Source organism: Neomonachus schauinslandi, chromosome 3 (genome assembly GCF_002201575.2).
Source record: "Neomonachus schauinslandi chromosome 3, ASM220157v2, whole genome shotgun sequence".
Classification (NCBI taxonomy): domain Eukaryota; kingdom Metazoa; phylum Chordata; class Mammalia; order Carnivora; family Phocidae; genus Neomonachus; species Neomonachus schauinslandi.
Genome location: NC_058405.1, coordinates 10,938,248 through 10,964,199, shown reverse-complemented (window position 1 = coordinate 10,964,199; position 25,952 = coordinate 10,938,248). Strand labels below are relative to the sequence as shown.

The following is a 25,952-nucleotide window of genomic DNA, read 5'->3' as shown; positions in this document are numbered from 1 at the left end:
GACTGTTGACAAAACTGCAGAGAAAATGCAAGATTCCGCCATAATTTAGTAGGAGAAATAAAGGCAGTTTCGTTTGCTCCTTATGTTAAACTCATCTACCTACAGTTACTCATTAAGCTGTGTTATAATTTACAGTATTATCTGCAGAAAATGACCTTATCACACCAATCTAAAAGAAACTACTACTATAATTAAAGTGTGGGTAAAATAATGTAGGATTTTAAAAAAAAAACAAAAACATACAACTGAAATTACAGTTGTTACTGATCAATTAATGAGGCGATAATTAAAGAGAAACTAGTCAACCTGGCTGATTGTAGACCAGTACCTAAAATTTGTTTTTGTAATTCACATCCTTTGAGATATATTTAATTACATTTATAACATGCATATTTAATATAATCTTTTGTGACAGATTAACAGATCTTCCTCTTTGTGTCTAATCCCTTTTGATGTTTTTGTCATTATTACATATCTATTTGGGAGAGAAATAAAAGACTGTTTCCAAGGCGATAGTGGTAAAGAAGAAACTTAACGAAAAATGGTTGTCTCCTTTTATTTTCAGAAAACAAGCGTCTCATTTCTCTCTGGAAGGCAGTAGAGGTATCATGACTATATTTTGGAATAAGAAAATATTTTAGTAAATAGTGGAGCAGGATAAAGAAAACCTACCCTTTCTGTGTCATCTTAAGATCTATACTAAGGTTGTCCTGTAGTTTATATTAGAATGTTAGGAGTCATTATAATTGCATAAAAATGTTTGAGTTATTTTTGTTGTGTTTTACCTGAGAAATTAACGTTGAAGCAAGCAACTTAGCAAAGTTATTGGATCTAAATTTTAGGAACGTTATGTGTTTCTTATTGTCAACATCTTCAGAATTTATTTTAAAAAGCTTATTTGTGTTTCACATATCCAGCAGCAGTGTATGCAGAAGTCAGTGAACTATAATGATGGTAGGTGGTGGTAATATCCCCATGTATTTAACTGCATGGTCTACAGATTCCTTTGTTATTAGGGAGTGTTGGATATACCTCATCGATTTGATACACAATTGAATAATCATATTTTTGTTAGCCGTAATTAAGAGATAAGAACCAAAAAGAATCAATAAGCATCTTTATCTCTAGAATAGTCTTCTTTCAAGGTACAAATAAGCAATGAGTGTCTGCTACAGACAAGCATTGTACCTTGGTATTTGGATTACATGTGTTACTTTTGCTTTTGACATGTGGATTTCAGTGACATACTCCGAGAATTGCAAGATAATTGCTTCTGGTGCTTCCATAATTTATATGGTTCTTTAATTTCCTTATATGTGTAGTGGGAGGAGGAGAGGTTTGGGTTGGAGTATGTTTTTCTAGGATCCTTTCCAGCCTAATAGTCGAATCAGAAAACCACAGATCTTTTCCCATGTTTTGTGCAGACTGATAATTTTTAAGATATGCTATGAAAGTCTAATGGGCAGACACTAGTTATTCTTTTCTGGAAATTAGTTACAGCTTGATCAACAAATCTTTTTTATCCTTCATATTGTTTTCAGAAATAGAAGCAAAATATATGATCAAAGTCTTTTTTAAGTAGTGGAATGAACACGTTGATTTTTATCTTAGCTCTAATTTTGCACAGTGCTAATCTTAACATTTGATGACAAAAAAGAATTTGTGTATAACAAAAAAGAAGAATTGTATGGTGAATCAAACACTTTTTACGGGCTGTATCTTCGCAAATTTTTATTATTTTTGGAAAAGCTTTTTGGCAAATACTTTGTTTTGTAAGGTTTACATTCCTACTGTTGAAAAAACTCAGTTAGCAGGTGCTTACTGCAATAGAAGTTATAATATTTTAACTGTGTCATGAGGTACCTCTGAGGAAGTGCTTTTTTTGTTTTTTAGTGGTAAAGGATGTAAGTAATCTCTCTCAAATGTCAAATTAATTTTGGGTGTGTACTTTCTTTTTCCCTTACGATTACGTAGGGAGGAAAATTGAATGTTCCAAACAACTCATGGAAAATATTCCACATCAACATTATTTGTACCACAAATGCAGTTAAATGCTTTTAATGGAGTACAAAGTTACCAGTAGACTGTTAAATATGAGAAAGTGCTTTCTTGAAATAGGAAAGAAATCATGTTTTTGAAGTGGTATTTTAAACATCATAAACATTCTTATGAGTAACCTAACTGAAGTCATCCTCTTTAGGTGGGGGAAACTTTGCAGAAAATAGTGTGTGTTAAGATGGATTGCGTGAATTCAATCCACCGTAGCCTTGCTCTGTTTAATTTGAACTTAAAATATCAATACTTTAATAGACTGTAACCTTTAAATGATTATAGAATGCTGAGACATACGATGTTCTCATCCTGAAGATTGCAGTGTTACACATCTTTTTTGGAGTTTACACTTTCCAAAAAAGCAGGCAGGACCTTTATTTGGTCATTCTCACACTGTCATTTTCCCCCCTTTACCTCTGATTTTGTAAATGATCAGGTTCATGTTTACCAGAGACTATTCTGCCTATAGTGAGGAGAGCCAAGTGGAGGTACAGAAAAATACACGTGGAAGACTAGTCTATTGCGGTGGTCCAGGTGAGAGGGAGGAGCAGGTGCAGGTGGGGTGCTTGTGGTAAGGGCCGAGGGAAGCGGGGCCGTTGGAAAGCCTCCGCAGTCATCCACGCTCTTCCACACCATCTCTCCACTTCCTCTCCACCCTTTCCACTGTGGCCTCTGTGTCTCTTGCTTTGTCATCAACAAACTGCCCTATATTCTCAGACATTTTCTCTGAACGTTCTGCCACTTACTTGCCTTCACAGAAACCTGATGGTGGTTTTTCTCCCATAACACATGCACCTTACGATGGGAAGTAAGACTCTTGTTTCCCCTAGTACCATTCTAGACATGTTCCCCTCCCTCTTGGAAGACCCTTGTTCTTTGAAGTTCACGTAGCCTGGCTACATCACGACGTCCCCTCCCTCTTGGCAGCCTCCACGTTCCCTCCCCTGCATTTGAAGCCTAGCAACCTCTGCCTCAATACAACCATTAGGCCTTATATTTTCTCTCCATCCATGGATCCCACTCCTGTTTTTCCATTCTTTATCCAGCTTAGCTACCCTGGCCTATAATTACAGTAATTCGCTTACAAATACCCTAACTTCCTCAACCCCGTTATTCTTCCATCATTCCCAAACTTAGATGAACTCCGCCTTCCAGTTTCTTTATGCCTGCATCAGGCAAAGTACCTGAGCATTGCTGAGCAAAACCACACACCAAAGGCAGATTCATGCCATTACATGTGCATGATGTCCCACTGTGGCTGAGCATCCAACACTGGGTGGCAGTTTTGCTGGTTTTCTGATAAGCTCAGCCCTCTGCCTTTTCTTCGTGATTATTTCATGTCCCCCTGTATTCACACTTTTCACTTTCCTTCCCCAGTTTATACTACTCCTGAGTATTCCGCTTCTCCCCACTACCGGTAGTCAAGACCCAGTCACCATAATTTTCATTTTTGTTTCATCTGATTCATTCTCCAGGCTGTAGCCAGACTCATCTTAAAAAAGGGATGATGGCATTCTCCAATTGGAATCCTTTGGTGCTTCTCATCGCTTCCCCTCTCCCAGGTGCCATGCTAAGCTCTTTCTTGCCTCTGGGATTTTTTTTTTTTTTTTTTTTTTACATGAGAGTCCCTCTGGGATATTCCCTGTGGATATTCCCACCTACCCACTGCTACCAACTAATTTCTACTCACTCTTCAGATCTTAGCTTAAATATCACCTCCTCCCGAGAGGTCTTCCTTCCTGCTGAGAAGCAAAGAGTAATGAGAATTAAGAAGACAGTATACAATTGCTGAAGAAGATTTGTGACCTTTGAGAATATCGTTTTAGCAGCCAGATTGTAGAAGGTTATGGAAAAAGTTACATGGTAGGAAAATAGGCACAGAACACTTGTTCTAGAGCCTGTCAGAGAAAAGAAGGAAAGAAGCAGTTTTGTGGTTGGAGGGCATAGTGGGTCAGGTGCCCATCTGTGAAAATATGGGTGTTCTGTACGTGTGCGAGGCAAAGGGGAAACGGCCGGTGTGTGAGATATCAGTAAAGGAAAGAAGGTTCAATGATGCCAAAAAATAAGAGGACTTAGGTCTCGCGGTTTCAGTTTTGGTAAAGAAAAGAGGAGGTTGTCTGCCAAGAGTGTGGGTCAGAATTAATATGATAATTAATGTGAATTTGGTGCACTTGAGTCCTAGGTCTATTTAAACTAAAGGCATGGGGGCGCCTGGGTGGCTCAGTTGGTTAAATGACTGCCTTCGGCTCAGCCATGATCCCAGGGTCCTGGGATCCAGCCCCACATCGGGCTCCCTGCTCGGCGGGAAGCCTGCTTCTCCCTCTCCCACTCCCCCTGCTTGTGTTCCCTCTCTCGCTGTCTGTCTCTATGTCAAATAAATAAAATCTTTAAAAAATAAAAGCATAGAATCTTTATGTCTAGGTTAGTGTTTCTAAACAGAGATGTTGTGTCTTTGGGTTGTTTTTTAAATAGTCTTTTAAAATAATTTAAAATATTCTAGTGTTTTCATAGTGCTTAGAACATTTCCACAATACTGTCTGCCTTGAAAGGTATGAAATTTTATTTATGTCGTTTCTCATTTTACTCTTGGTCTATTTTTTTTTTTTTAATCTCCACACTGAATTTGACCTTGTTAGCTTTTATTGCCTGTCAAACGGAAGATCTTAAAAATTTCCTACCCTAAACAGAAGTGCTTGAGCAAAACAAAATCCCTTTCTAATATTGGAATTTGCCATGTCAGAAATTAACTAAGTGTATGTTAAATAAAAGGGCTTTGCAGCCATAAAACCATAGAATTTTAGCCTTGAAGAAATCTTGAGCATTGCTCATTCAGGTCCCTCATTTTTAGATGAGGAAGAGTTGATACAGAGGGATTGTCCAAAATACATTGTAAAATTGGGTGCTGGAGATGAAATCAATAAATCTATGACCAGAGAAATTGAAATGAGTATTGGTATGTTAACCAAAACGAAGTTTTAGAAGGACAACTATTATGTATTGTGTACCCGTTAGTGAAAGCTATAAAGTAAATATTGACCTCATGCTACCGTGAGAGAGGAAAATATGCCCTTACACATCTCCTCACTTTTATAATTTTGAACATATAACATACAGAATAAAACTTAAAAAGTATGAATAGATTTGCGGTAAAAGGCAAGCCTTCCTTCTATCCCTGTCCCTCAGCCCCTCTGTTCCTCTTATATATTTGTCTAGACATATTCTATACATTTAAAAAACCACACAGGTTTGTTTTGTTTTTTTCCCCCTTAACAAATGATAGCATACTGTATATGCTATTCTGTAACTTCTTGGGCATGGTTTCATATCAGTATATATAGAAAGATGCCTCCTTTGTAAATAAGGGGTGCTGAGTTCTCTTATATGCTACAAGATATGTTTATATGATATACTTTAAGGACATCTTGGCTGGGTATAAAATTGGGGGGCAACATTTTCCTTTTTAGTACTTAGACCACATTGCTCTGTGGTCTTACGTATCAGTTTTGCCCTTGAGAAATTAGGCTGACCTGAGGTTTTTCCTTGCTTGTGCCTGATTCCTTATTTTTGCCTAAATATCCACATAAAATTGTCTTTATTCTTAAAGTTCCATAAACAACATCATTCTGCAAATTCAAGGTTTTATTTATTTTCAAAAGTTTTACCTTATCATATCTTTGAACTTGCATTTATTCTTTTTTCTTTATAAGCCTTTTTGAAAAAGTCATTTGTATATTCTTTGGATCCATTTCTCCCTCCTCCATATCTGTTGTCTTCTCTATAAATTTTTATATTGCTAGTCTTTTCTGTTTTGTTTTATATGATTTCTCCATGTCCTTGTCTTTCTTTGTAGTCTCATTGATTCTATTTTTGGTTGCTTCTTAAGGTGGCTTTTATCTTTATAATGTTATTTTTCTCCTCATTTTTTTTCTGAGTTCTACCAGCTTGATTTTCATTTCCTTCTGTTGTTGTATGATCTCTTCTTTGAACCTTTGTTTTTCTTCTTTGAGCTCATTTTTTAAAAGAGGAGTCATGTTTCCTATGGTTGTCTTTGAGACTTTGCAGAATTATTTATCTGAACTCTTCCTGTGTTTCTCCGAATAGTTCTTCTTGTGTTATAATACTCTTAATTTACCTTTTTCTCTTGATAAAAAATATGTTTTGCAAATTGTATGCGAAGATCCAGTATCGGTTATTTTCTGATCATTATGTGCAGTAGGGTAGTTGGTTATGTATAAGCATGGGCAGCCCATAGCTTTTCCTTGTTAGGCCTGTTACTCTAATACCCTCTCATCAAATCTGTTAGTTCCATTGTCCTAGATGTCACTTCCCATTAGTTTTTGGCATGGAAAATATAGGGTGGTTCTTTATGTCAGGTTCTCAGTATTGTAATAGTGAAATGCCACTTCCACTCTACATCTGCTGCTTCAGCTCTCCTTGGCTGAAGAACTAGGTGTAAACAATATACATGGCATAGTAACAAGAATTCTTCAGTTCAGTCTGCTCCGATCTTTCTATGGTATTAAAATGTTCAAATTCCCTGCCCCTCCTACCGGCCTCTAGATTTCACTCATCTCATGAAAGCATTAGTAGAATCATTGCATCTGCTGTTCTGAATTATCTTTCTTGGTGAAATCTGTTTACGGTTTGAGGCCTGAGAAGGCACGTGATGGTTTTCAGCATGTTCTTTTCCCTCATTTAAAATTTGCAGATATGCTTCATAGATTATGATTTGGAGCTCTGATAACATCCTTGCTTCAGTTATAAGTGACGTTGCAAAATTATACTCATTAATTCCCATGTGTACAAAGAAATGTAGTTTCTGTGTGTCTGTCACATAATCTTCCTCACAAGCCTTCTACCTTTAGTAAGGAGTGAGGGGGAGGAAACACTTTAGTTTTTTGGGGTTTGTTTTTTTTTTTTTTAAAGATTTTATTTATTTGACAGAGCGAGAGAGCACAAGCCAGGGGAATGGTAGAGGGAGAGGGAGAAGTAGACTCCCCACTGAGCAGGGAGCCCATGATCCCAGGAACCTGGGATCATGACCTAAGCCGAAGGCAGATGCTTAACCATCTGAGCCACCCAGGTGCCCCAACACTTTGGTTTAAACAGTGTCTTTCAGATACCATGGTGTTTCGGGTTTCTTTCCCTCACTCCAGCTACTACCGTGGTGTGGAGTTTGGATGCAGGTAAAAGGGGCCTTCAGGTACATGGTTGGACTCAACTACAGAGGTGGGGAGGAGAACTCAGACCAACACTGTCTTTACAAGGCTTTGCTCTAAGGACCTGGACCCAAGACTGTCAGGTGATGATTGATCCTCTTTGTCATGGAAGAGGCCTCTGCCACCCATAGGCCTGGTTACTATTTGCCTATAGTCATGGAGTCCCCTGTACTATGTTGTCTTTATCCTGACCCAGACTCTGTCGTCTCACTAAGCTAGGTAAAACCTTCTGGATTCCTAACATGATGTGCTTGGGTCATCTATCCAGCTTCTTCCTCCATTGGTGCTTTTGATCATACACCACGCTAGGAATGCCATGACACCAAGCCTATAGCCTCTCCTAGACTACATTCCAGAAATAGACTTCCAGCTTAGATTTTAGGGTGCCTGATACCTGTCAGAATGTTTTCATGCATCTCTCTCCATTTCTGCCCCCCCACCTGTTCCCAGGGGTCCACGCAAAAGGAAATGGGGAGGTCTCTGATCTCTGATTTCTGATATCTTCATCTTCCTTCTGTGTCTTTCCTTCATGTAATCGACAGGACTTGAAAATGACTTCCCCCCCCCATGTTTCTGTCTAGAAGAAACTTTCCTTCTGTCTTTCTTCCCAAATTAACATGCACATCCACTCATTCAATAGCAGAGGATGCAGGGAGAGAAATGAATTTATCGGTAAGGGAAGATAAAGGTAGTTCAAAAATACTATTTTCAGTTTTTGAAGAGGTAGACTTTTCCTCCCTCTGTTTTTGTTTTTAAAGTCATTCTGTTTTATTAAAAATTTATTTATTTATTTGAGAGAGAGCAAACGGGGGGGGAGGGGCAGAGAGAGAGGGAGAGAGAGAATCTCAAGCAGATTCCCCACTCAGTGCAGAGCCCGACATGGGGCTTGATCTCAAGACCCTGAGATCATGATCTGAGCCAAAATCAGGTCGGATGCTTAACTGACTGAACCACCTGTTTTTGTTATTAAAAGTCAGATTTAGGGGCGCCTGAGTGGCTCAGTTGTTAAGCATCTGCCTTCGGCTCAGGTCATGATCCCAGGGTCCTGGGATCGAGCCCCACATCAGGCTCCCCGCTCCACGGGAAGCCTGCTTCTCCCACTCCCACTCCCCCTGCTCGTGTTCCGTCTTTTGCTGTGTCTCTCTCTGTCAAATAAATAAATAAAATCTTTAAAAAAAAAGTCAGATTTATTGAGATATAATTAATAAAAAATTTACTCCTTAATTGTATGGTTTGAGTTTTGACAAATCTGTAGAGTCATATAATCACCACCAAAATCAAGATTTAGAACATTTCCATCACCCCATAGAGTTCCCTCATGCCCTTTCCTAGTCAAGCATATCCTCATACCCATAGCCCCTAGGAACTGCTGACCTGATTTCTGCCTTTTCCAGAATGTTCTATAGATGGAATCATACTCATGTTCTATATATCCTTTTGCGTCAGCCTTCTTTCACTTCGCATAATGCTTTTGAGATGCTTATTGCTCATTTTCTGTTGTGTGGATATACCATAATTGTCCATTATAATTGGTTCATTGGACTTTTGGTGTTTTTCCAGTTTGAGGTGAATGTAAACTTTATATATATATTCTGCTATCATAAACAAGCTTCTGTGAACATTCGTGAGCACTCTGTGAGAAAACATATCTCTTCACTTCTCTGGGGTTTTCTAAAGCAGGTCTACTATTCTGCATTCCTACCTGCTGTGTGTAAAGGTTTCAATTGCTCCACATGTTTGTCAGCTCTTAGTATTATCACTCCTTTTCATTTTAGCCATTCCGGTGGGTGGGTAGTGCTATTTTGTTATAATTTTGTTTTTCTTAATGTGATGTGCTTGTCATCTATCTCTCTTCCTTGACGAAGCATCTGGTCAAATCTTTTGCCCATTTTTAAAGAAATTCAGTTGGTTTTCTTATTGACTTATAAAAGAGAATTGTTTATAGATTTTGGATTCAAGTCCTTTATCAGATATATGTTTTGCAGATATTTTCTCCCAACCTGTGGCTCAGCTTTCCTTTTCTTAACAGTGTCTTTCTAGGAGAAATTTATAATTTTGATGAAGTCTAATTCATCTATTTTTTCTTGTAAGATTTGTATTATGTCCTAAGAAATCTCTGCCTGGACCAAGGTCATAAAGGTTTTCTTTTATGTTTTCTTCTAGAAGTTTTTTTAGTTTTAGGCATTTAGTTTTCAGTTGATTTTTTTTTTTTTTTTAATGTTGTGGGATAGAGGTCAGGATTTATTTGTTAGGATATGGATGTTTAATTGTTTTAGTGCTATTCACAAACTATGCTTTCCCCATTTAATGTCTTGGCACTTTTTTTTTGAAAATCCATTAATCCTTTATATATGGGTCTCTGAACTCTCATTTTGTTCTATTAATGACTATGTCTACTCTTACACCAGTATGTTGATTAGTGTAGCTTAATGGGAACTCTTACAGGCAAATGACATGAGTTCTCCAAATCTGTTAACTTTTCAAAATTATCTTTACTGTTCTATATCCTTTGTTTTTCTATGTATTTTAGAATCTGCTACCCCCCCCCCCCAAAATAAAAGCCTGCTGGGATATTGATTGGAATTACATTGAATATGTAGATCAGTTTGGGAGAGAGCTTCTATCTTAATTATACTAAAACTCTTCTAATTCATGAACATGGTATATACATATATATATGTTTTTAGGTCTTTAATTTCTCATAAAATATTGCTTCTGATTTTTTACAAAAGTGAAACCCTCCTGTTCTCATTTGTTACTTATTTTTTAACAGCTTTATTGAGATATAATTCACGTACCCATACTATTTATTCATTTAAATTGTACAATTCAGTGGCTTGTAGTATATTCCCAGAGCTGTGCAGCTATCACCACAGTCACTTTTAGAACATTGTCATCATGCCAGTAAGAAAGCCCATACCCCATAGCTGTCACCCTTCAATCGTTCCATCCGTCTCCACACCCCCAGCCCAAGGCAACCTCTAATCTGTTTTCTCTCTGTATGGATTTTTCTCTTCGGAACATTTCATTATAAACGGAACTATGTAGTGTGTGGTCCTCTGTGACTGGCTTTTTATTTTTAGGTAGCATGTTTTCAAGCTTCATCCATGTAAGTAGCATGTATCGGCATTTCATTCCTTTTTATTACCAACTGATAATCTGTTATATGGGTATGTCACATTTTGTTTCAACATTCATAAAAATAGTTTTCTTTAGGCTGTGGTAAATTGGTTTCTCCTTTACAGGATTTGAATAAATTCATTTTTTTCCTCAATTCCCCCTCATAAGCCCTAAAGATGAACATTACAGTTTCATTCTGTTGCCCCTGTCGATTTAAAATTAATATCAAATAAAAATTTTAAGTGCTTACCATTAAAAATCTTTCCTTATGGCCTTTAACTTTCTTTTTAAAAAGAGAAAACTTTTATAATTGAACATTGACCTTTTTTAACCTTTTAAATTTAGAAGCCACGTCAAAGCAAATCTTTTTCTCAGTTTTAAAGGGTATTTTTAGCACTTAATATTTGTAAAACTCTTATCTTTTGGGAGCTTCTTTTGGAAATCTTTCATTACATAAAGAGATAATTTGGGGAGAAATCTTTCATTACATAAGGAGATAATTTGCTAAATAGATAATTTTAAAATGTATTATTGATGCTTCACAGATCTTTATCATCTAGTGTTTTAATAGTAAATAATTTATGAGATGGTATGATTATCTGACCTTATTTTTAAAACTCATGTAAAGATGGTGGAACCATTAGGAACAGGAGAAGGGAGAAAATATTTAGGACCTACCGTGACAGGAATATTGGTAGAAACTTTTATATGTTAACTTCTTTAATCTTACAGCACTCTTTCAGGTAGATATTTTTATTATATTTTAGTTTGGCCACTAAGGTTCAGAGAGGTTAAATGCTCCAGTTTAGTAAGCAGCTCTAACTGAGTAAGACAGCAATGTCAGGTGAGACCCAAGCCATTGTTCCTTCTTCCTACTTCCTGAACTGTGCTCTATGGACGTAGAGACTACTGAACCCGGAAACACAAGCGAGTGCATCATGTCCGTCCCACTGGTATTTCATTACGTAGCCAGTAGCATATCTTAGCTTCTAGACTGTATGACCACACCATTATGGAAATATATATACATAAAGTCTATATAGATATAGATGGACACACTTATTCTTCTAAATGGTAACATCCATGTTTCTTTTATTTTAGTTAAGTATTGTTTAAGAGAATTAAGAGAGAGTAAAGGAATCGTTAGGGATCATGTGTCTTGATTCTGCTACCGGTTTATTTTGAACCTTGAACAAACTCAGATATCCCTTTGTTAGGTTGTTTACTGTAGAGTTAAAATAATACTGTTATTTTTTTCTTAGTTCTTGTATATAAGAGTTGGGGAATCAGTAGGTGAAAAGGAAGCAATAACAGTACTTTTTATTTTAATTTAGCTTTGCTTTTTTCTTTTCAGTTTTATATTATTTATTTGGAAATTAGAATTCTTCTCTTAAAAGTATCTGTTTTAGAAGGTTATGGGTTGTTTTTTTTTTTTTTTTGCATCTTCATAAATGATGACTTGATGAAATTAGTCATTTATGATCGACAAAAATGTGACAGAACTTTTGCAAAGTTCAAATGGACTTTTAATATTCAGCACCAAAGAATTTTGCCTAATTAAAGCTTCTGTTTAATTAAGATAACAGTGCATAGTCCTTCATTAAAATTAACACAGAAAAAGTTCTTTCTTGGTCCTTGGAGAGGATATTATATGCAAGCCCTGATGTGTGGGTTGCAAAATGTCACTGGAATTTATATGCATTACTTGTCTAATTGCAGTAAATGTAGCATGTCCAGATAGGTTTAGAGTTAGAAGGCTGTTTGTTACTTACTGGAAATCACTTGAAACCTCAGTACCCAGAGGCAGCTGTGCCCAGGTCCTTCACCTCTCCCCAGAGATGGCTAAGAAGACTCTTGTTGGACCCTGTCTTTCATGGTGGGAGCAGTAAACATGACAGGTTGTTTGGGAGCCATCTGTTTAAAATGGCTACTGCTTTGTATGCAGCAATGAACTTGAGATCAGTTTTCTGTCTTTCTTCATGGTAATAGTCTTATTTGGTGTCACAACAGGTGGAAGTTGATGGGTCGAAACTAAATGTGACCAGCACGTGGAACCTGGCTTCACCCTTACTGGCTGTCAACGTTGATGGCACTCAGAGGACGATACAGGTAAATGTTCTGATGATGTACTTTGAGGGGCCCTGCAAGTCCCGAATCCTTACCAGCGCCTGCGTGGATAATACTGGCAGGTGGAGTAGGGAGAAGCTGCGGTCTATTCATCTCCTACATTTATGGTTGAAAACATTTTTCCTTACTTTGGAGGATCTTGAGGCAAGTCTTAATCTGAGGAATCAATATTTTCTTTTCTTCCAGGCAATCCAGGAAGGATAGGAAAAGGATTACTATCCTTTTCGTAAATGAAGCATCCTGTGCGCTTTTCTAAAAATATTAGAAAAAAAAATATTAGCAGTTTTTGTTGCCATTGTGGGTTTTTAGTTATAAAATATGACTTTGTTACCTTCCTTTTCTGTGTAATTGAGATTGTGTAGTAGCATCGATCAGCAGAAATGTGAGCTGTATTCAGCTTGACTTGCCAGAACACATTGATGCCTTTTAAAAATTGAGTGATCTTAATTTATTAACCTTTATTTTCCCTCCAAAGTAAGATTTCTTGCATTGAGGAAATGACTTGAAATCCAGAGTTGATTGGATGTTCTTTGTCACCAGTGACTTCCATTTTAAAGTAGACAGCTATGAAAAGAGATTCTTCCAAAGTTCCTTCAGCTCACCTCATAGTTGAAGTTTAGGGTTCCAGGGAAAACAAAACAAAACAAAGAACACCGTGTAACATGTGATCACATGCAAATAAAAATTATAACCACCCCCCATAATATTAAATGCTCATTCTTTCTGTTGTTGTTTTGGTTTGGTTTTTTTTTTTATGAAATATTTTTGTGTTGCCTTAACTTGATTTTGCACAGGAAACTGAATTTTGCACAGGAAACTGATTTTTAAAACATAGAGAAATCAAGAGAATCACAGATAAAAACTTCTGTGTATACCAGATTCACATATACCTCTATTAGAGACAGAGGTAATTCAGAAACCTCCAGTAAATATTTGATGACTAAACTAATTTCTAAGCCAGGCTCAATTGATATATTATCTTTATGGTTCTAAGAAATATCGAATTCTCAGGAACGAGCTGTATATTTTGAATTTGGTTTTGTAACTTGCCCCAGTGTATTTTTTTTCCTCTCATATTTTCTTTCATATTCTAATTATGAGGTAAAATACTTTGAGACCCTTGGAAAAAATATCACTGCATAATTTCACATGATTTAGATCCATTTATTGTGTCTTCAAAAAACATGGGTTTGTTACACTAGCTTATGTTCAGTCGAATGTGCTCTGCACTGAACATGCTATGGCCAGGCATGCATGTTCTGGTCACGGGACACAGTATGATCATCTCCTAGTAGTGAGTAGAGAGATAGAAAGGCCTACTCTCCAAATTGGTGTATCATGATATTTTCAGCTTCCTTCTCAGTGACTGCAGATGGATAACTGATGGCACTTTTATATGGAGAGTTTCTAGCTACGTTAATACTGGATGTGTATTTAGAATAATTCCCAGAAATATTTTCCCTATCATAGGGATACTGTTCAGTAAGTCCATTTTCATTCTTTGTAAGTTCTTTGCTTTAAAAAATAGGCATTAATCTGAAAGCAGGGACCCCCTCAAGGCAGACACCCCCCTCCCCGACTCTTTGGAGGAGGTCATTGCTTCCAGGTAAGTACTATTCCAATGGAAGGAAATAAACTCAGAGAGGTATAAATGGTATACTGGATAAAAACCAAACAAACTCATTTACCTTAAAAAAAAAAAAAAGGGAGGAAACTTTTCTAAAGAAAGTTTTTCCTTACCAGAATAGATGAATTTTAGTCACTTGCTATGGACATTAGCATTTATTCACTTGTTATGAACATTAGTTGACTTTTTTAATCTCCAAAATAAAATGTGGTCCCCATGAAATTAATAACATAGTGAGAATAAATAATACACAGTACTTACCGTGTATCAGGTACAGTTCTGAGCACAGTGCATATATATGTTCATTTCATCTTCACAGCAACTGTATGAAGTAGGTACTATTATTTGCACTTGGGTAAATGAGGCCCCTGAGGCTCAGAGAAAGTAAGTGACTCGCTCAAGGTCACATGGCTGATAGCAGGTAGAGCCGGGATTTAACTCCAAGCAGCTTGCTGTGGGACCTCTGCTGTTAAGTGTCTTGCTCTGCTGAGGCAATCTGAGCAACTGTTCTGTGATTACAAAGCTAGGAGGAAGCTGAGCAGACATTTGAACCCTGGCACGGTGACCCCAGAGTGTGTGCTTCTAATCACTGGGCTATACAGTACTTTTTTGTTTTCTCCATGAGAGTTCTTCAAATAATAATATACCTTTCATTCATGCTTTAAACCAATGATGCTCGAACTTTGGTGTGCTTCAGAATTACCCAGAAGGCTTGTTAAAGCTCAGATGGCTGGATCCACCTCCAGAGTTTACTCCAGTTTAGTTGGTCTGGGCTAGGTGTGCATTTCCATAAGTTCCCAGGTATTGCTGATGTTGCTAGTCCAGGGGAAGCAGTCTGAGAACCACTGCTTTAAACCTTTGCAATCAGAGAATAAGCTGGGTATGAAGAGCAAAAGTGAAGTAAGTAGGAACCAAGTCATTTGAAGCCTTGCTAATTACATAGTGTGGCCTCTGCTTTATCCTTGGCCAGTGGGATCCATGGACTAGTGTTCACAAAGGAAGTGATGGTGTGGAGAGGATTGGAGTTTAGGAAGAGCTTGGTTCGAGTTGCATTGTGGAGAGAGGATGGAAGGAAAATGAGATTGGATGCAGAGGGAGAAGTTAGGTCATGTTTCAGAAACAGAGGAGGGAAATCATCTTCTCTCAGAATGTTTTCCGTCAGGACAAGAGCATTGTGTGGTGAAGGGATTTGGAAAGACAGGAGAATGAATGGTGGCTTCGCAGTGTTTGTGGATTTCTCATCCACCTGCTGTAAGCCTGGGCAGATCTTCAGGGTTTGTGCCCAGCACCCTTCTCTCCGTACTGACTTCCTGGGCTGAGTTTCCCAACACTTTGAGCTCAATACCTTCAAACAAATAGCTGTGAAAATTCTGCTGTGTGTTTCAAAGAAGAACTATGGAGTGGATATGACCACAAGTGTTTTTCAAGTGATTTTACAGTAATAATGGCTGGGTTTTTCCCCCCTGGATTTTTGTGCCTACTTTTAAACTTTTTATTATTAAATATTTTATATACACAAATCTGTATTAATCTATATAAAAGCTAAAGAACACAACAAAAACCCGATTACTTACCATCTAGATTAAAAAGGAAACATTACCAATACTACTGCCTTTCCTCTGTGCTCGCTTTAATTAAATCCTTCCTCCTGCCCCCTAGAGATAACTACCATCCCAATTTTGAAATTGCATTTTTAAATACATTTTATTTTATATTATTTTGTTTTATTTTTAAGATTTTATTTATTTATTTGACAGAGAGAGACACAGCAAGAGAGGGAACACAAGCAGGGGGAGTGGGAGAGGGAGAAGCAGGCTTCCCGCGGAGCAGGGAGCCCGATGCGGGGCTCGATCCCGGGACCCTGGAACCATGACCTGAGCCGAAGGCAGACGCTTAACGACTGAGCCAGCCAGGCGCCCCTAAATGCATTTTAAATGCATTCCTCCCTTCCTCTTCTTTAGGAATGTTATATATCCAGTATGTTGTTTAGCTTTTGATGTCTTTGAGCTTACGTCATTGGCCCCATACTCTCTGTGCTTCTGTGAGTTGTTTTTTCCTCCAGTATTATGTTTGTGATATTGGTCATCTGGATGCATGTAGCTTTATTTATTTCCATGCTATATATATATTTTTTTTTAAGATTTATTTATTTATTTATTTGAGAGAGAGAGAATGAGAAACAGCATGAGAGGGAGGAGGGTCAGAGGGAGAAGCAGACTCCCTGCCGAGCAGGAAGCCCGATGTGGGACTCGATCCCGGGACTCCAAGATCATGACCTGAGCCGAAGGCAGTCGCTTAACCAACTGAGCCACCCAGGCGCCCTCCATGCTATATATTATTAAGTCATATTAATATACCACAATTCATTCTTTCTCCCCTAGGTAGATATTTGTATTTTCAGAACAAACACTGCTTCTGTGAATGTTTCTCTGTATGTTTCTTATTGAAATCAGAGTTTCTTCAAGGAATATACCAATAGAACAGCTGGTTGCAGGGACTATGTATTCTTAATCCTACACAGTAATGCTGAGTGGTTTTTCTTTTTTTTTTTTTTTAAAGATTTTATTTATTTATTTATTTGACAGAGAGAGACACAGTGAGAGAGGAAACACAAACATTAGTGGGAGAGGGAGAAGCAGGCTTCCCGCTGAGCAGGGAGCCCGATGTAGGGCTCGATCCCAGAACCCTGGGATCATGACCTGAGCTGAAGGCATATGCTTAACGACTGAGCCACCCAGGCGCCTCTGAATGGTTTCCTATGTGGCTGTACCAATGTAGATGTCTACCAACAGTGCTGTGCTATCAAGAATATGAATAGGGCGCCTGGGTGGCTCTGTCATTAAGCATCTGCCTTTGGCTCAGGTCATGATCCCAGGGTCCTGGGATCGAGTCCCACATCGGGCTCCCTGCTCGGCGGGAGGCCTGCTTCTCCCTCTCCCACTCCCCCTGCTTGTGTTCCTGCTCTCACTATCTCTCTGTCAAATAAATAAATCTTAAAAAAAAAAAAAAGAATATGAATAAGAAAACCTTATTGTGTACTTACTGTGTCAGGCACTGACTCTTCTATACGCTTCATCTGTATCAAAGTATTTAATCCTCACACCAATCCAATGTACTAGTGTTATCCTCCATTTTGCAGTTGGGGAAACTGAGGCCTTAAAAATACTAAATTGCTTGCCCAAGGCATTCTGCTAATAAATGGAAGGGCCAGGATTTGGACCCAGGAATCTGTGCCTTTAACAATTAGGGTTCACATCGTAGGTAACTCTTGGTATCCAGACTACCTAAGACTACTTAAGTCCTGACTGGTGGGTTTAAATGGTATCTTTTTGTGGTTTAATATACATTGGTGAGTAATGACAATGAACATTTAAAAAATATATATTTATTGACACTCCTGTTTTCTCTTCTGCGAACTGCCTGTTCACGGCTTTTGCCCCTTTTTTTTTTTTAAGGAGTGTTTATCTTTTTCTTATTGATTCATAAAAGTTCATATTTTGTGTATCCTGATCCTCTGTTAGTGGCTCATGTAGTAATTCCATGTTTAATTTTTTAGGAACCACTATACTGTTTGCCACAGTAGCTGCACCATTTTACGTTCCTACAAGCAATGCACAAGGATTCTGATTTCTGCACATATTCACCAATGGTTATTATTTTCTGGTGGCTTTGTTGTTCTTTTATAACAGTTATCCTAATGGATGTGAAGTGGTACCTCATTGTAGAACAAGATACAGGTAGATAGTTACTGAGAAAACATTCTGAGTACTTCCTAATAATTAACCTTCCTTTATCTTTTTTTACCATGTAACAACTTTACTGCACAAATGGAACTTTTTCAGTGTAAGTAGAAGGAACTTTTTTTTTTTAAAGAATATTTATTTGAGAGAGAGAGCATGTAAATGGGGGAAGGGGGAGAGGGAGAGAGAATCTCAGGCAGACTCCCAACTGAGCACAGAGGCTGCCGTGGGACTCTATCCCAGGATAGGGCTTGATCTCAAGACCCAGAGATTATGGCCTGAGCCGAAATCAAGAGTCGGATGCTCAACTGACTGAACCACCCAGGCAACCCTAGAAGGAACTTTTTTATAACTCTTATTTCAAACCCATTTTCTCAGCTTATTCTTCCCTCCCCTGCATAAAATTACAAACAATTCTGTCATACAGTTGCTACCAGGGAATATGCAATCAGTATTCTACTTGGGAGAGGGTGTGTTTATTTTTTTATTATTTAATTTATTTGAGAGAGAGTGCACAGAGGGAGAGGCAGAGGGAGAAACAGACTCCTGCTGAGCAGAGAGCCCGATGTGGGGCTCAATCCCAGGATCCTGAGATCATGACCTGACCTGAAGGCAGATGCTTAACCAACTGAGCCACCCAGGCACCCTGGGAGAAGGTGTGTTTAAAAAATCTAGTTCATTGTAATGTCAAAACTGGTAAAACCTCTCTTCCTAGACTCAGTTCCACCTCAGACAGAAATTTTTATGGGAAAATGAGAGTGTTGTTGCTTTCTTCTCTCTTGCTTTATATCCTCTCCCACTTCTTACTTGCCATCTGGGTTCCCTCCAAAGTTGCAGGTTGGGGGAAAAAGGGGAGGAATATGGTAGGAGGAACTAGGATGACCCAGGCTAATGTAACCTGTCATTCATTATTTTCAGGGCATGGCAAGCGTTCAAAGTTGGCTGGTGTCTTCAAGGACACTTCTGTGGATTTGGGAGAATTTCTCACCTGTAGAACCCTTAATGCCTGCTCTGTCTTTTCCAGTTGCCCTTACCCTCCTGATTCACATCCCTCCAGATTTTCCTGTTGAGCAGGGTCTCTCATAATGACCCAGGCTGGGCCTCTTCTGCACGATCCATATCTAGGCCACAAGAAATAATTATAAGTGCATGGCTCATCAAACTCTTCTCTTTCTGCTTTGTCAACAAAACAGTTACTGATCTAATGTAGATGTCCCTCAAAATCCAGGAGATACATGGAAAACCAAGTGATTCTCATAAAAATCCCTTTCACTTAGCTTAAAGGGTTCAACCTTGAGTTCTTAGCTTAAGAATTCAACCTCCACTGATTTTTAACTTCTTTCATATTCTCTTGAGGTGGGAGATGGGCAGTTTTTGGTTTTGCAGTTCTTAGCATGTTCTACTAGGTAGCTAGTCTAGCTTCTTATGGATATGTGAGTACTTACCACCTATTTAGTTTTATTACTGAATCCCTGTGACTACATGAAAAGTAGCAATTAGCATCTTTATCTAGATTAGATGATAAAATAGTTGTGGAGGAAGCATATCTTTGCTTTAGGAATTAGCTCCCTTTTCATCCAATCAAATTCAGTCATATCACATTATCTATTTACTTTCCTGGTTTTCACTGGTAAACCTCATGAGCTTAATATTATCCATTAATTTCTTTAAGAATAAATTGTAATTTGGCGTGTACCATCATTTGGATAATGAATTTCATAGGTTACTAACTTCCTTTAATTGATCAAAATTTTCAGTTTTGATTTGACCTTCAGTTACCACGGCCATGCTGAATTCCTGGCACATGTAAAGGCTCAGTAACCGGACAAATGGATGAATGGATGAATACATGGATAGTCATCTTGCATTTTGTAATTTCAGAAATAAACCTGTGTTGGCACACCTGGGTAGCTCAGTCGGTCGAGTGTCCAACTCAGGGTTGTGGGATCGAGCCCAGTGTTAGGCTCCGCTGTGTGGAGTCTGCTTCTGCTCCTCCACCTCACACCCCCCACTCACGTGCTCGCTCTCACTCTCTCTCTCTCTCTCAAATAAATGAATAAATAAAATCTTCAAAAACAAAACAAATCTGTCTTATCTGTACTTTTAAGATTTAGATTTTATTTCTCTAAGACTTCATCAAATTAGACTGTGTTCATATGACAGCCTTCTTAGCTGTTTTATCAATTGTCTTTAATTCCCAACCTTCTGATACTTGCAGAATCTATACTCTATTAGATAACATGGCAGCTTGATCTCTGGGGTTACAGAATCACCATAGTTTTTGTTAGAGCAAAGATCAGCTCCCAAAAGTATAGTGCTTACCAAGCACATTTCTTTCCAATCAACTAAATATCTTTCTTATTTCCCTAAGCTGTTTAAGGCCAATAGTACCATTAGATAGGTATAGAAAAAGGTTCACTTCAGATTATTCCTGATTTCCTTTCTCTCAGAGGTTTGTGCACCCATTGCTTGAGCTCTGTCTTACCCAGCATCACTAATTACTCATTTTTCAGCTAAGGCTACTGCACAACCTCTTACTTCAACTTACCCAGATGGCTGCTTTAAGCCTTTTTCTCTTCTGAGGTCTAGAAAGTCATATTCATGGACAAAAATTCTAATCACTGTTAATAACTTTAAGTAGAGAGCTAGTGATGCATGTATCTGAAAGGAGGAGGTCCCTATATTTTTGAAATGAAGTAATTTATACTAAAGAATGAGGACATAAACATCAAAAACTCTTGAAGATACTTTTACGTCCTCTTAGAATTTTTGTAAGTTTTTAATCTGTTTCTTAACCTAATAATTAAACCAAGGTTTCCTCAAATATCATCATTCAAGGAAAATAAAATAGGAGTATTTCATATTTCTTTTTTTTCCTGTTGAGTATATACCAGTGTTTTCCTACTATTTCCATTGCAAATGGAGAGTCCATCAGTAATGATGTTTATAAAATAGGTCTTGGTGGTATAATCTGAGAACCTACAATCATTTCTCATTTCTACTGTGGGAAAGTATAGTCTCATTTTCAGATTACCAATTTAAAAAGTTATATATAGAAATCTAATGAGCCATATATATGCAATTTTAAGTTTCTTAGTAGCCATGTTAAGAGAGTAAAAACAAGTGAGATTAATTTCACTAATCCATTTTGTTTAACTCAGTATGTTCAAAATGTTAGCATTTCAAGATGAAATAACATAAAAAATTAATAATGTGATATCAGAAACAACACATACGCCTGACATGTGTATGAGAATGTATCAATAAAGCTTAAGCAACAGAACGACGAATGTGAAATGCAGTCAGACAAGAACAATGAAACTGTGTGTAAAGTATATTCCACAGCTTCTATATCTAAATTACTTAAATAAAATGGAAAATTTAGTTTCTCAATAGAACTAGTCACATTCCAAGTCCTCCGTAGACACATGTGGCTAGTGGTTAGCTCACAAACGGAACCTTTCGTAAATAAGAGAGTGCTCATAGAAGAAAAACATACTGGCTTTTTCGTGTTCTCCTGTGTGTCAACCAGTTTTGGTGTTTATCATTTAAAATTACGAGTAGATGAACTAAATTCATTTTTAAACAGAAGGTGAATTTATCATCTAGTTGACAAACTTTTCACATTTTATTTTAGAAGTTTAACAAAACTGGGCGCCTGGGTGGCTCAGTCATTAAGCATCTGCCTTCGGCTCAGGTCATGGTCCCAGGGTCCTGGGATCAAGTCCCACATCGGGCTCCCAGCTCCTCGGGAAGCCTGCCTCTCCCCCTCCCACGGCCCCTGCTTGTGTTTCCTCTCTCACTGTGTCTCTCTCTGTAAAATCTTTTAAAAAAAGAAAAGTTTAACAAAACTTAGGACTACTTTTAATATGCGGAATGATTTCCTGCCTATAGCATATAATTAAGTGTTGGAACAAAAGATTTGCTGTGTTCTGTACATGTAGAGCTCACCGTATTGTCTTCATACACCCTTGTACCTTTGTAGCTTGGAACATGCTGGTCAAATAGAACTTTTTTTTTTTTTTTTAATTTCTGTGACTATACTCTATTCCTGTGCAACATTCTTTTTAACCTTGAAAGAGGCTCTTCGGTTTTACTTTGAACAACTCAAATAGTCTTCCATTTCTTACAGTGTAATTTGTCTGCTGGGATTTAATGTGTTGTTTCTTGCCAGCATTTTACATACTAGATTTTCATTTTGCATAGTCACGTTGTTTGAACATTTGCAAGCAGAGCTGCCGACTAACTGCTATTGGTCTGTTTCTTTCTGTGGCATGATTTCTTCTATCCACCTGCTCACAGCAGGTTGTCTACAGGCCTGAAGAGTAGCTAAATACTTTTGAAAATATCTTGAGATCCTGCTAAGGTCTAACAATCTCTGCATTTGTGTGATGTGAAGCTATTCATGATGTACCTTTGAAGGCTTTTTTTCTTTTTATTTCTCATATTCTTAAATATTTTCAAGAGAAGATAAATTTATGATAAATAACAGTACAAAGCTGTCCGCAGCACTAGTGCGTTCTGCATTGAATAGGTTATTGATACTCAGCTAAGTGGAACTAATTTTCTATGTTAAAGCAGACACATTTGGAGTAGTGTCACATGAATGTCATGTTATTTACTACAGAATGCCAGATTAAGTGGATTATTTGTGAACTGATTGCAGTGTTAAATAGATTACATAACATGATAACCTAAAATGCTCAGTGGGCCTGTGTAATACAGAATATTATATATAAGTATGTGAATACGATAAAAGAGCTGTAATTGTGTTTGCATATTGAATAACTCTGTGATATGTTTGCAAATGCTTGTCTACACAGAGTTTGAATAGATTTTTAAATTTTAAGCTTTCCTTTTTTTGAAGAAAATGAATTGATTCTCATACCTCCTGAGTAAGGGAAGTTAAAAGGAAGCTACTTTCTCTTTTAGTTTTTTAGATGAAAGTTACTCTCACAACCTCTGGGAACAAACTTTTGTTATAATCCTAATAAACATATATAGATGCTGAAGTAAATATTTTAATAATATTTTAATTAGAAAATTAAATGAAGTGGCTTATGTGTTTGCTTATACTTTGCCAGTACCAAAAAAAAAAAAAAATAGTGGATTTGGAAGTGATCCTGTTTTTAGTCCCAAAATAAATGTTTTCCATGTTTTTCAGCTGTGTCTCCCCTTCCCCTTAGAAGTAATTAGCTGTTATTTGGTACTATGTGCATGTGATTACTCTAGAGTTATCAAATGTAATATGAAACCATCTATTTAGGACGTATAGGATATATAAATATGTAACTTTGTAAGTGGAGGTTGGTATTTTTTTTCCAAAGAAGTAGGAAATGAGAGAGTAATTATTAACCATCTCCTTTTCACATTCCTGAAAACATCAATTACAGTTACACATCTAAGAAACAAGCCCCCCAGGAGAACAGAAATAACTCCTTTCACTATGCTTTGAAAAATTTAATCACATTTTAACAGCTGGGATGTATTTACAACTGTAATTTAAAATATTAATTTTGACACCTCTACCTGCTTTTGTAATGGAGTCCCAGAAGCTTAGCAGTTCTCTTCTCTCTAGTGGCATTGGTTTTATGATTTGGAGTTGCTTTTAAAAATTTACTATAATGGGAAAATATCGTTCTGTGTCTCCCCCTGCTTCTCCCCCCATGTATTTTTTTCTCCTCTACTATCTGTTTACTAGACAATGATATTGTAGTAGCTGCCAGAAGGAGAGAATTTTGAATAGTATAAACACCGATTATGATAAATGTGGCAGAGAATGCAAGCAGCTGCAGCAGAGAGTGATAAGACAGATCCTGTAGTAATGGCCTTTACCACGTGTTATCATGCTGCGAATCAGTGAGGGGAAAAAGAAAATGATTACTATTTCTTCCTCTTGCTGTTCAGTGAGATTACTTTTAAAGGTGAAATTGCCTCTGATTTCATTATCCCAGAAAGATATTTTTCGAGCATTTATTATTTTGTGGATGTTTTGCTTTTGTTGAGTGAACAGCCTTTGCTAATTCTGTATGAATTTGATTCTCACAAATCTCGAAGTCGTTTCAATAATCAAAGTCTTACTTCTTGAATATTCTTTTCTTTAAAGGAAAAAAATGCTGTATATTTTGTAAATGTTGGAGCAGAGTATCAAAATAAGAACAGAAAGAAGTTTTTAACTAGCTCTGAAGTGCCACTTAAAATAGGACAAGGGGTGGGGCGCCTGGGTGGCTCAGTCGTTAAACATTTGCCTTCGGCTCAGGTCATGATCCCAGGGTCCTGGGATCGAGCCCCACATTGGGCTCCTTGCTCAGCGGGAAGCCTGCTTCTCCCTCTCCCACTCCCTCTGCTTGCGTTCCCTCTCTTGCTGTGTCTCTCCCTGTCAAATAAATAAAATCTTAAAAAAAAAAAAATAGGAAAAGGGGTAAAAAACACTTGGAGAAAATATTTGAATAAGGATGGGATATGGTTCGTGAAAATAAAAGTCTTAATTTTTATCTTATTTTACTTTCTGTTATTAGTTTATCACATGGTCAGTTCATATTTGTTTTGGCGTGTCTCAGACTCTTTGTAAGCTCTGATACTTTGTTCTTTGTGAATTCTAAAACCTAATTGTCTTAATCATAAACTGTGGGAAAATTGTATATTCCTGGTTTTTGTTATTGAGGTAAATTCCAGTTTGAATGAAATTTTATTTCCCTCTTTTTTCTTATATCAGTCCTTATTGCTGAGCTATGTCAGGTTTGGGCAATTCTCTTTCTCTCTCTCCCTCTCTCTCTCTCCCCCGCCATCCACCCCCCCCCCCAACATGTGCAACCTTTACAAGGGGGATGTAGATACCAAACATGTAAACACATAAATAAGGTAATTTGAGTACTAAGAAGGTCGATAAAGGCTGTAAGACAGGATCATTCATAGAAAGTACCTAAGGGAGGTGGCTTTAGCTGGGGTGGTTAGAAAGTTGTTTCTGAATAGCTTACATTGAGTTGAGACCTATGAGGAGAAGAGGGCAGCCACGTAAAAATTTAGGGGGTGAAAGTCCCAAGTTGCAGGAATGGCAAGTGCAAAGGCTCAGAGACAGGAACAAGCTTGGTTTGTGCAGAGGCCCAAGGGAAGACCAGCATCTTTTTTTTTTTTAAAGATTTTATTTATTTTTTGACAGAGAGAGAGACAGCGAGAGAGGGAACACAAGAGGGACCCTGGGATCATGACCTGAGCCGAAGGCAGACGCTTAACGACTGAGCCACCCAGGCGCCCCGGAAGACCAGCATCTTGAGTAGAGCTTAGGAGAGTGGAAGAAGATAGGCAGGGACTAGATTGTATAGGGTCTTTGTAGGCCAAAAAGTTTGGGTTTTATTCAGTTTCCACTGTGAAGCTTTTGAAGGGTTTTGAATAGAAGAATGATAGGATGTGATTTAAAATCACTGCTGTGAGGAGGATGGACCACAGGGGACCAGTGGTGGAATTAAGGGAACCATTTATATGATCATTGTAGTCATCTAGGTGACAATTGCTGATGGCTGAGACCAGGAGTCTGCCAAATCCAGCCCATGGCCTGTTTGTATGGCTCACAAGTTGAGCGGTTATTACATTTGTAAATGGAAAAAATTAAAAGAAGAAGAGTGCTTCATGACACATGGAAAGTATGTGAGATTTAGGTTTCAGCGTCCATAAATATAGTTTTACCGGAATATAGCCACATTTATTTGTTTTTTATTTGCTATGACTGCTTTTGGAATTCTTGTTAAGTAGAACCTTAATTCCCCGATTTCCCTATCACACAGCAATTCAGTGGCTTAGCAGTGGTAAAATTTATTGTGATGTTTTTGAGCTCAGAACCAAGATTTAAATTTTTCTGAACAAGAAGAACCACCCTCAGCCATTGTTATCAAACATCAGAGGGCTTTGAAAATTAGCTTATGCTGCAGATTTGATGTTTGTTAATGAATTCAACCTAAAATTGCAAGACAAAACAGTAGTTACATGCAAAAATTGTACTGTGGTAATATCATTTTGACAATTAATGTTTGAATCACAACTAATGTCAAGCTGCTTTTTACACTTCCCAGG

General features: G+C 37.7%; 1 protein-coding gene across 7 annotated transcripts in view; it reads left to right on the top strand.

The window, feature by feature from the left end:
* PCCA (propionyl-CoA carboxylase subunit alpha) overlaps positions 1-25,952 on the top strand; it is a 402,221-nt gene that overhangs the window by 298,105 nt on the left and 78,164 nt on the right. For all 7 annotated transcript variants that reach the window (XM_044913521.1, XM_044913520.1, XM_044913518.1 and 4 more), the window contains one exon: positions 12,402-12,500. In XM_044913521.1, the coding sequence (XP_044769456.1) occupies positions 12,402-12,500 (99 nt within the window). The remainder of the gene's footprint in view (positions 1-12,401; positions 12,501-25,952) is intronic.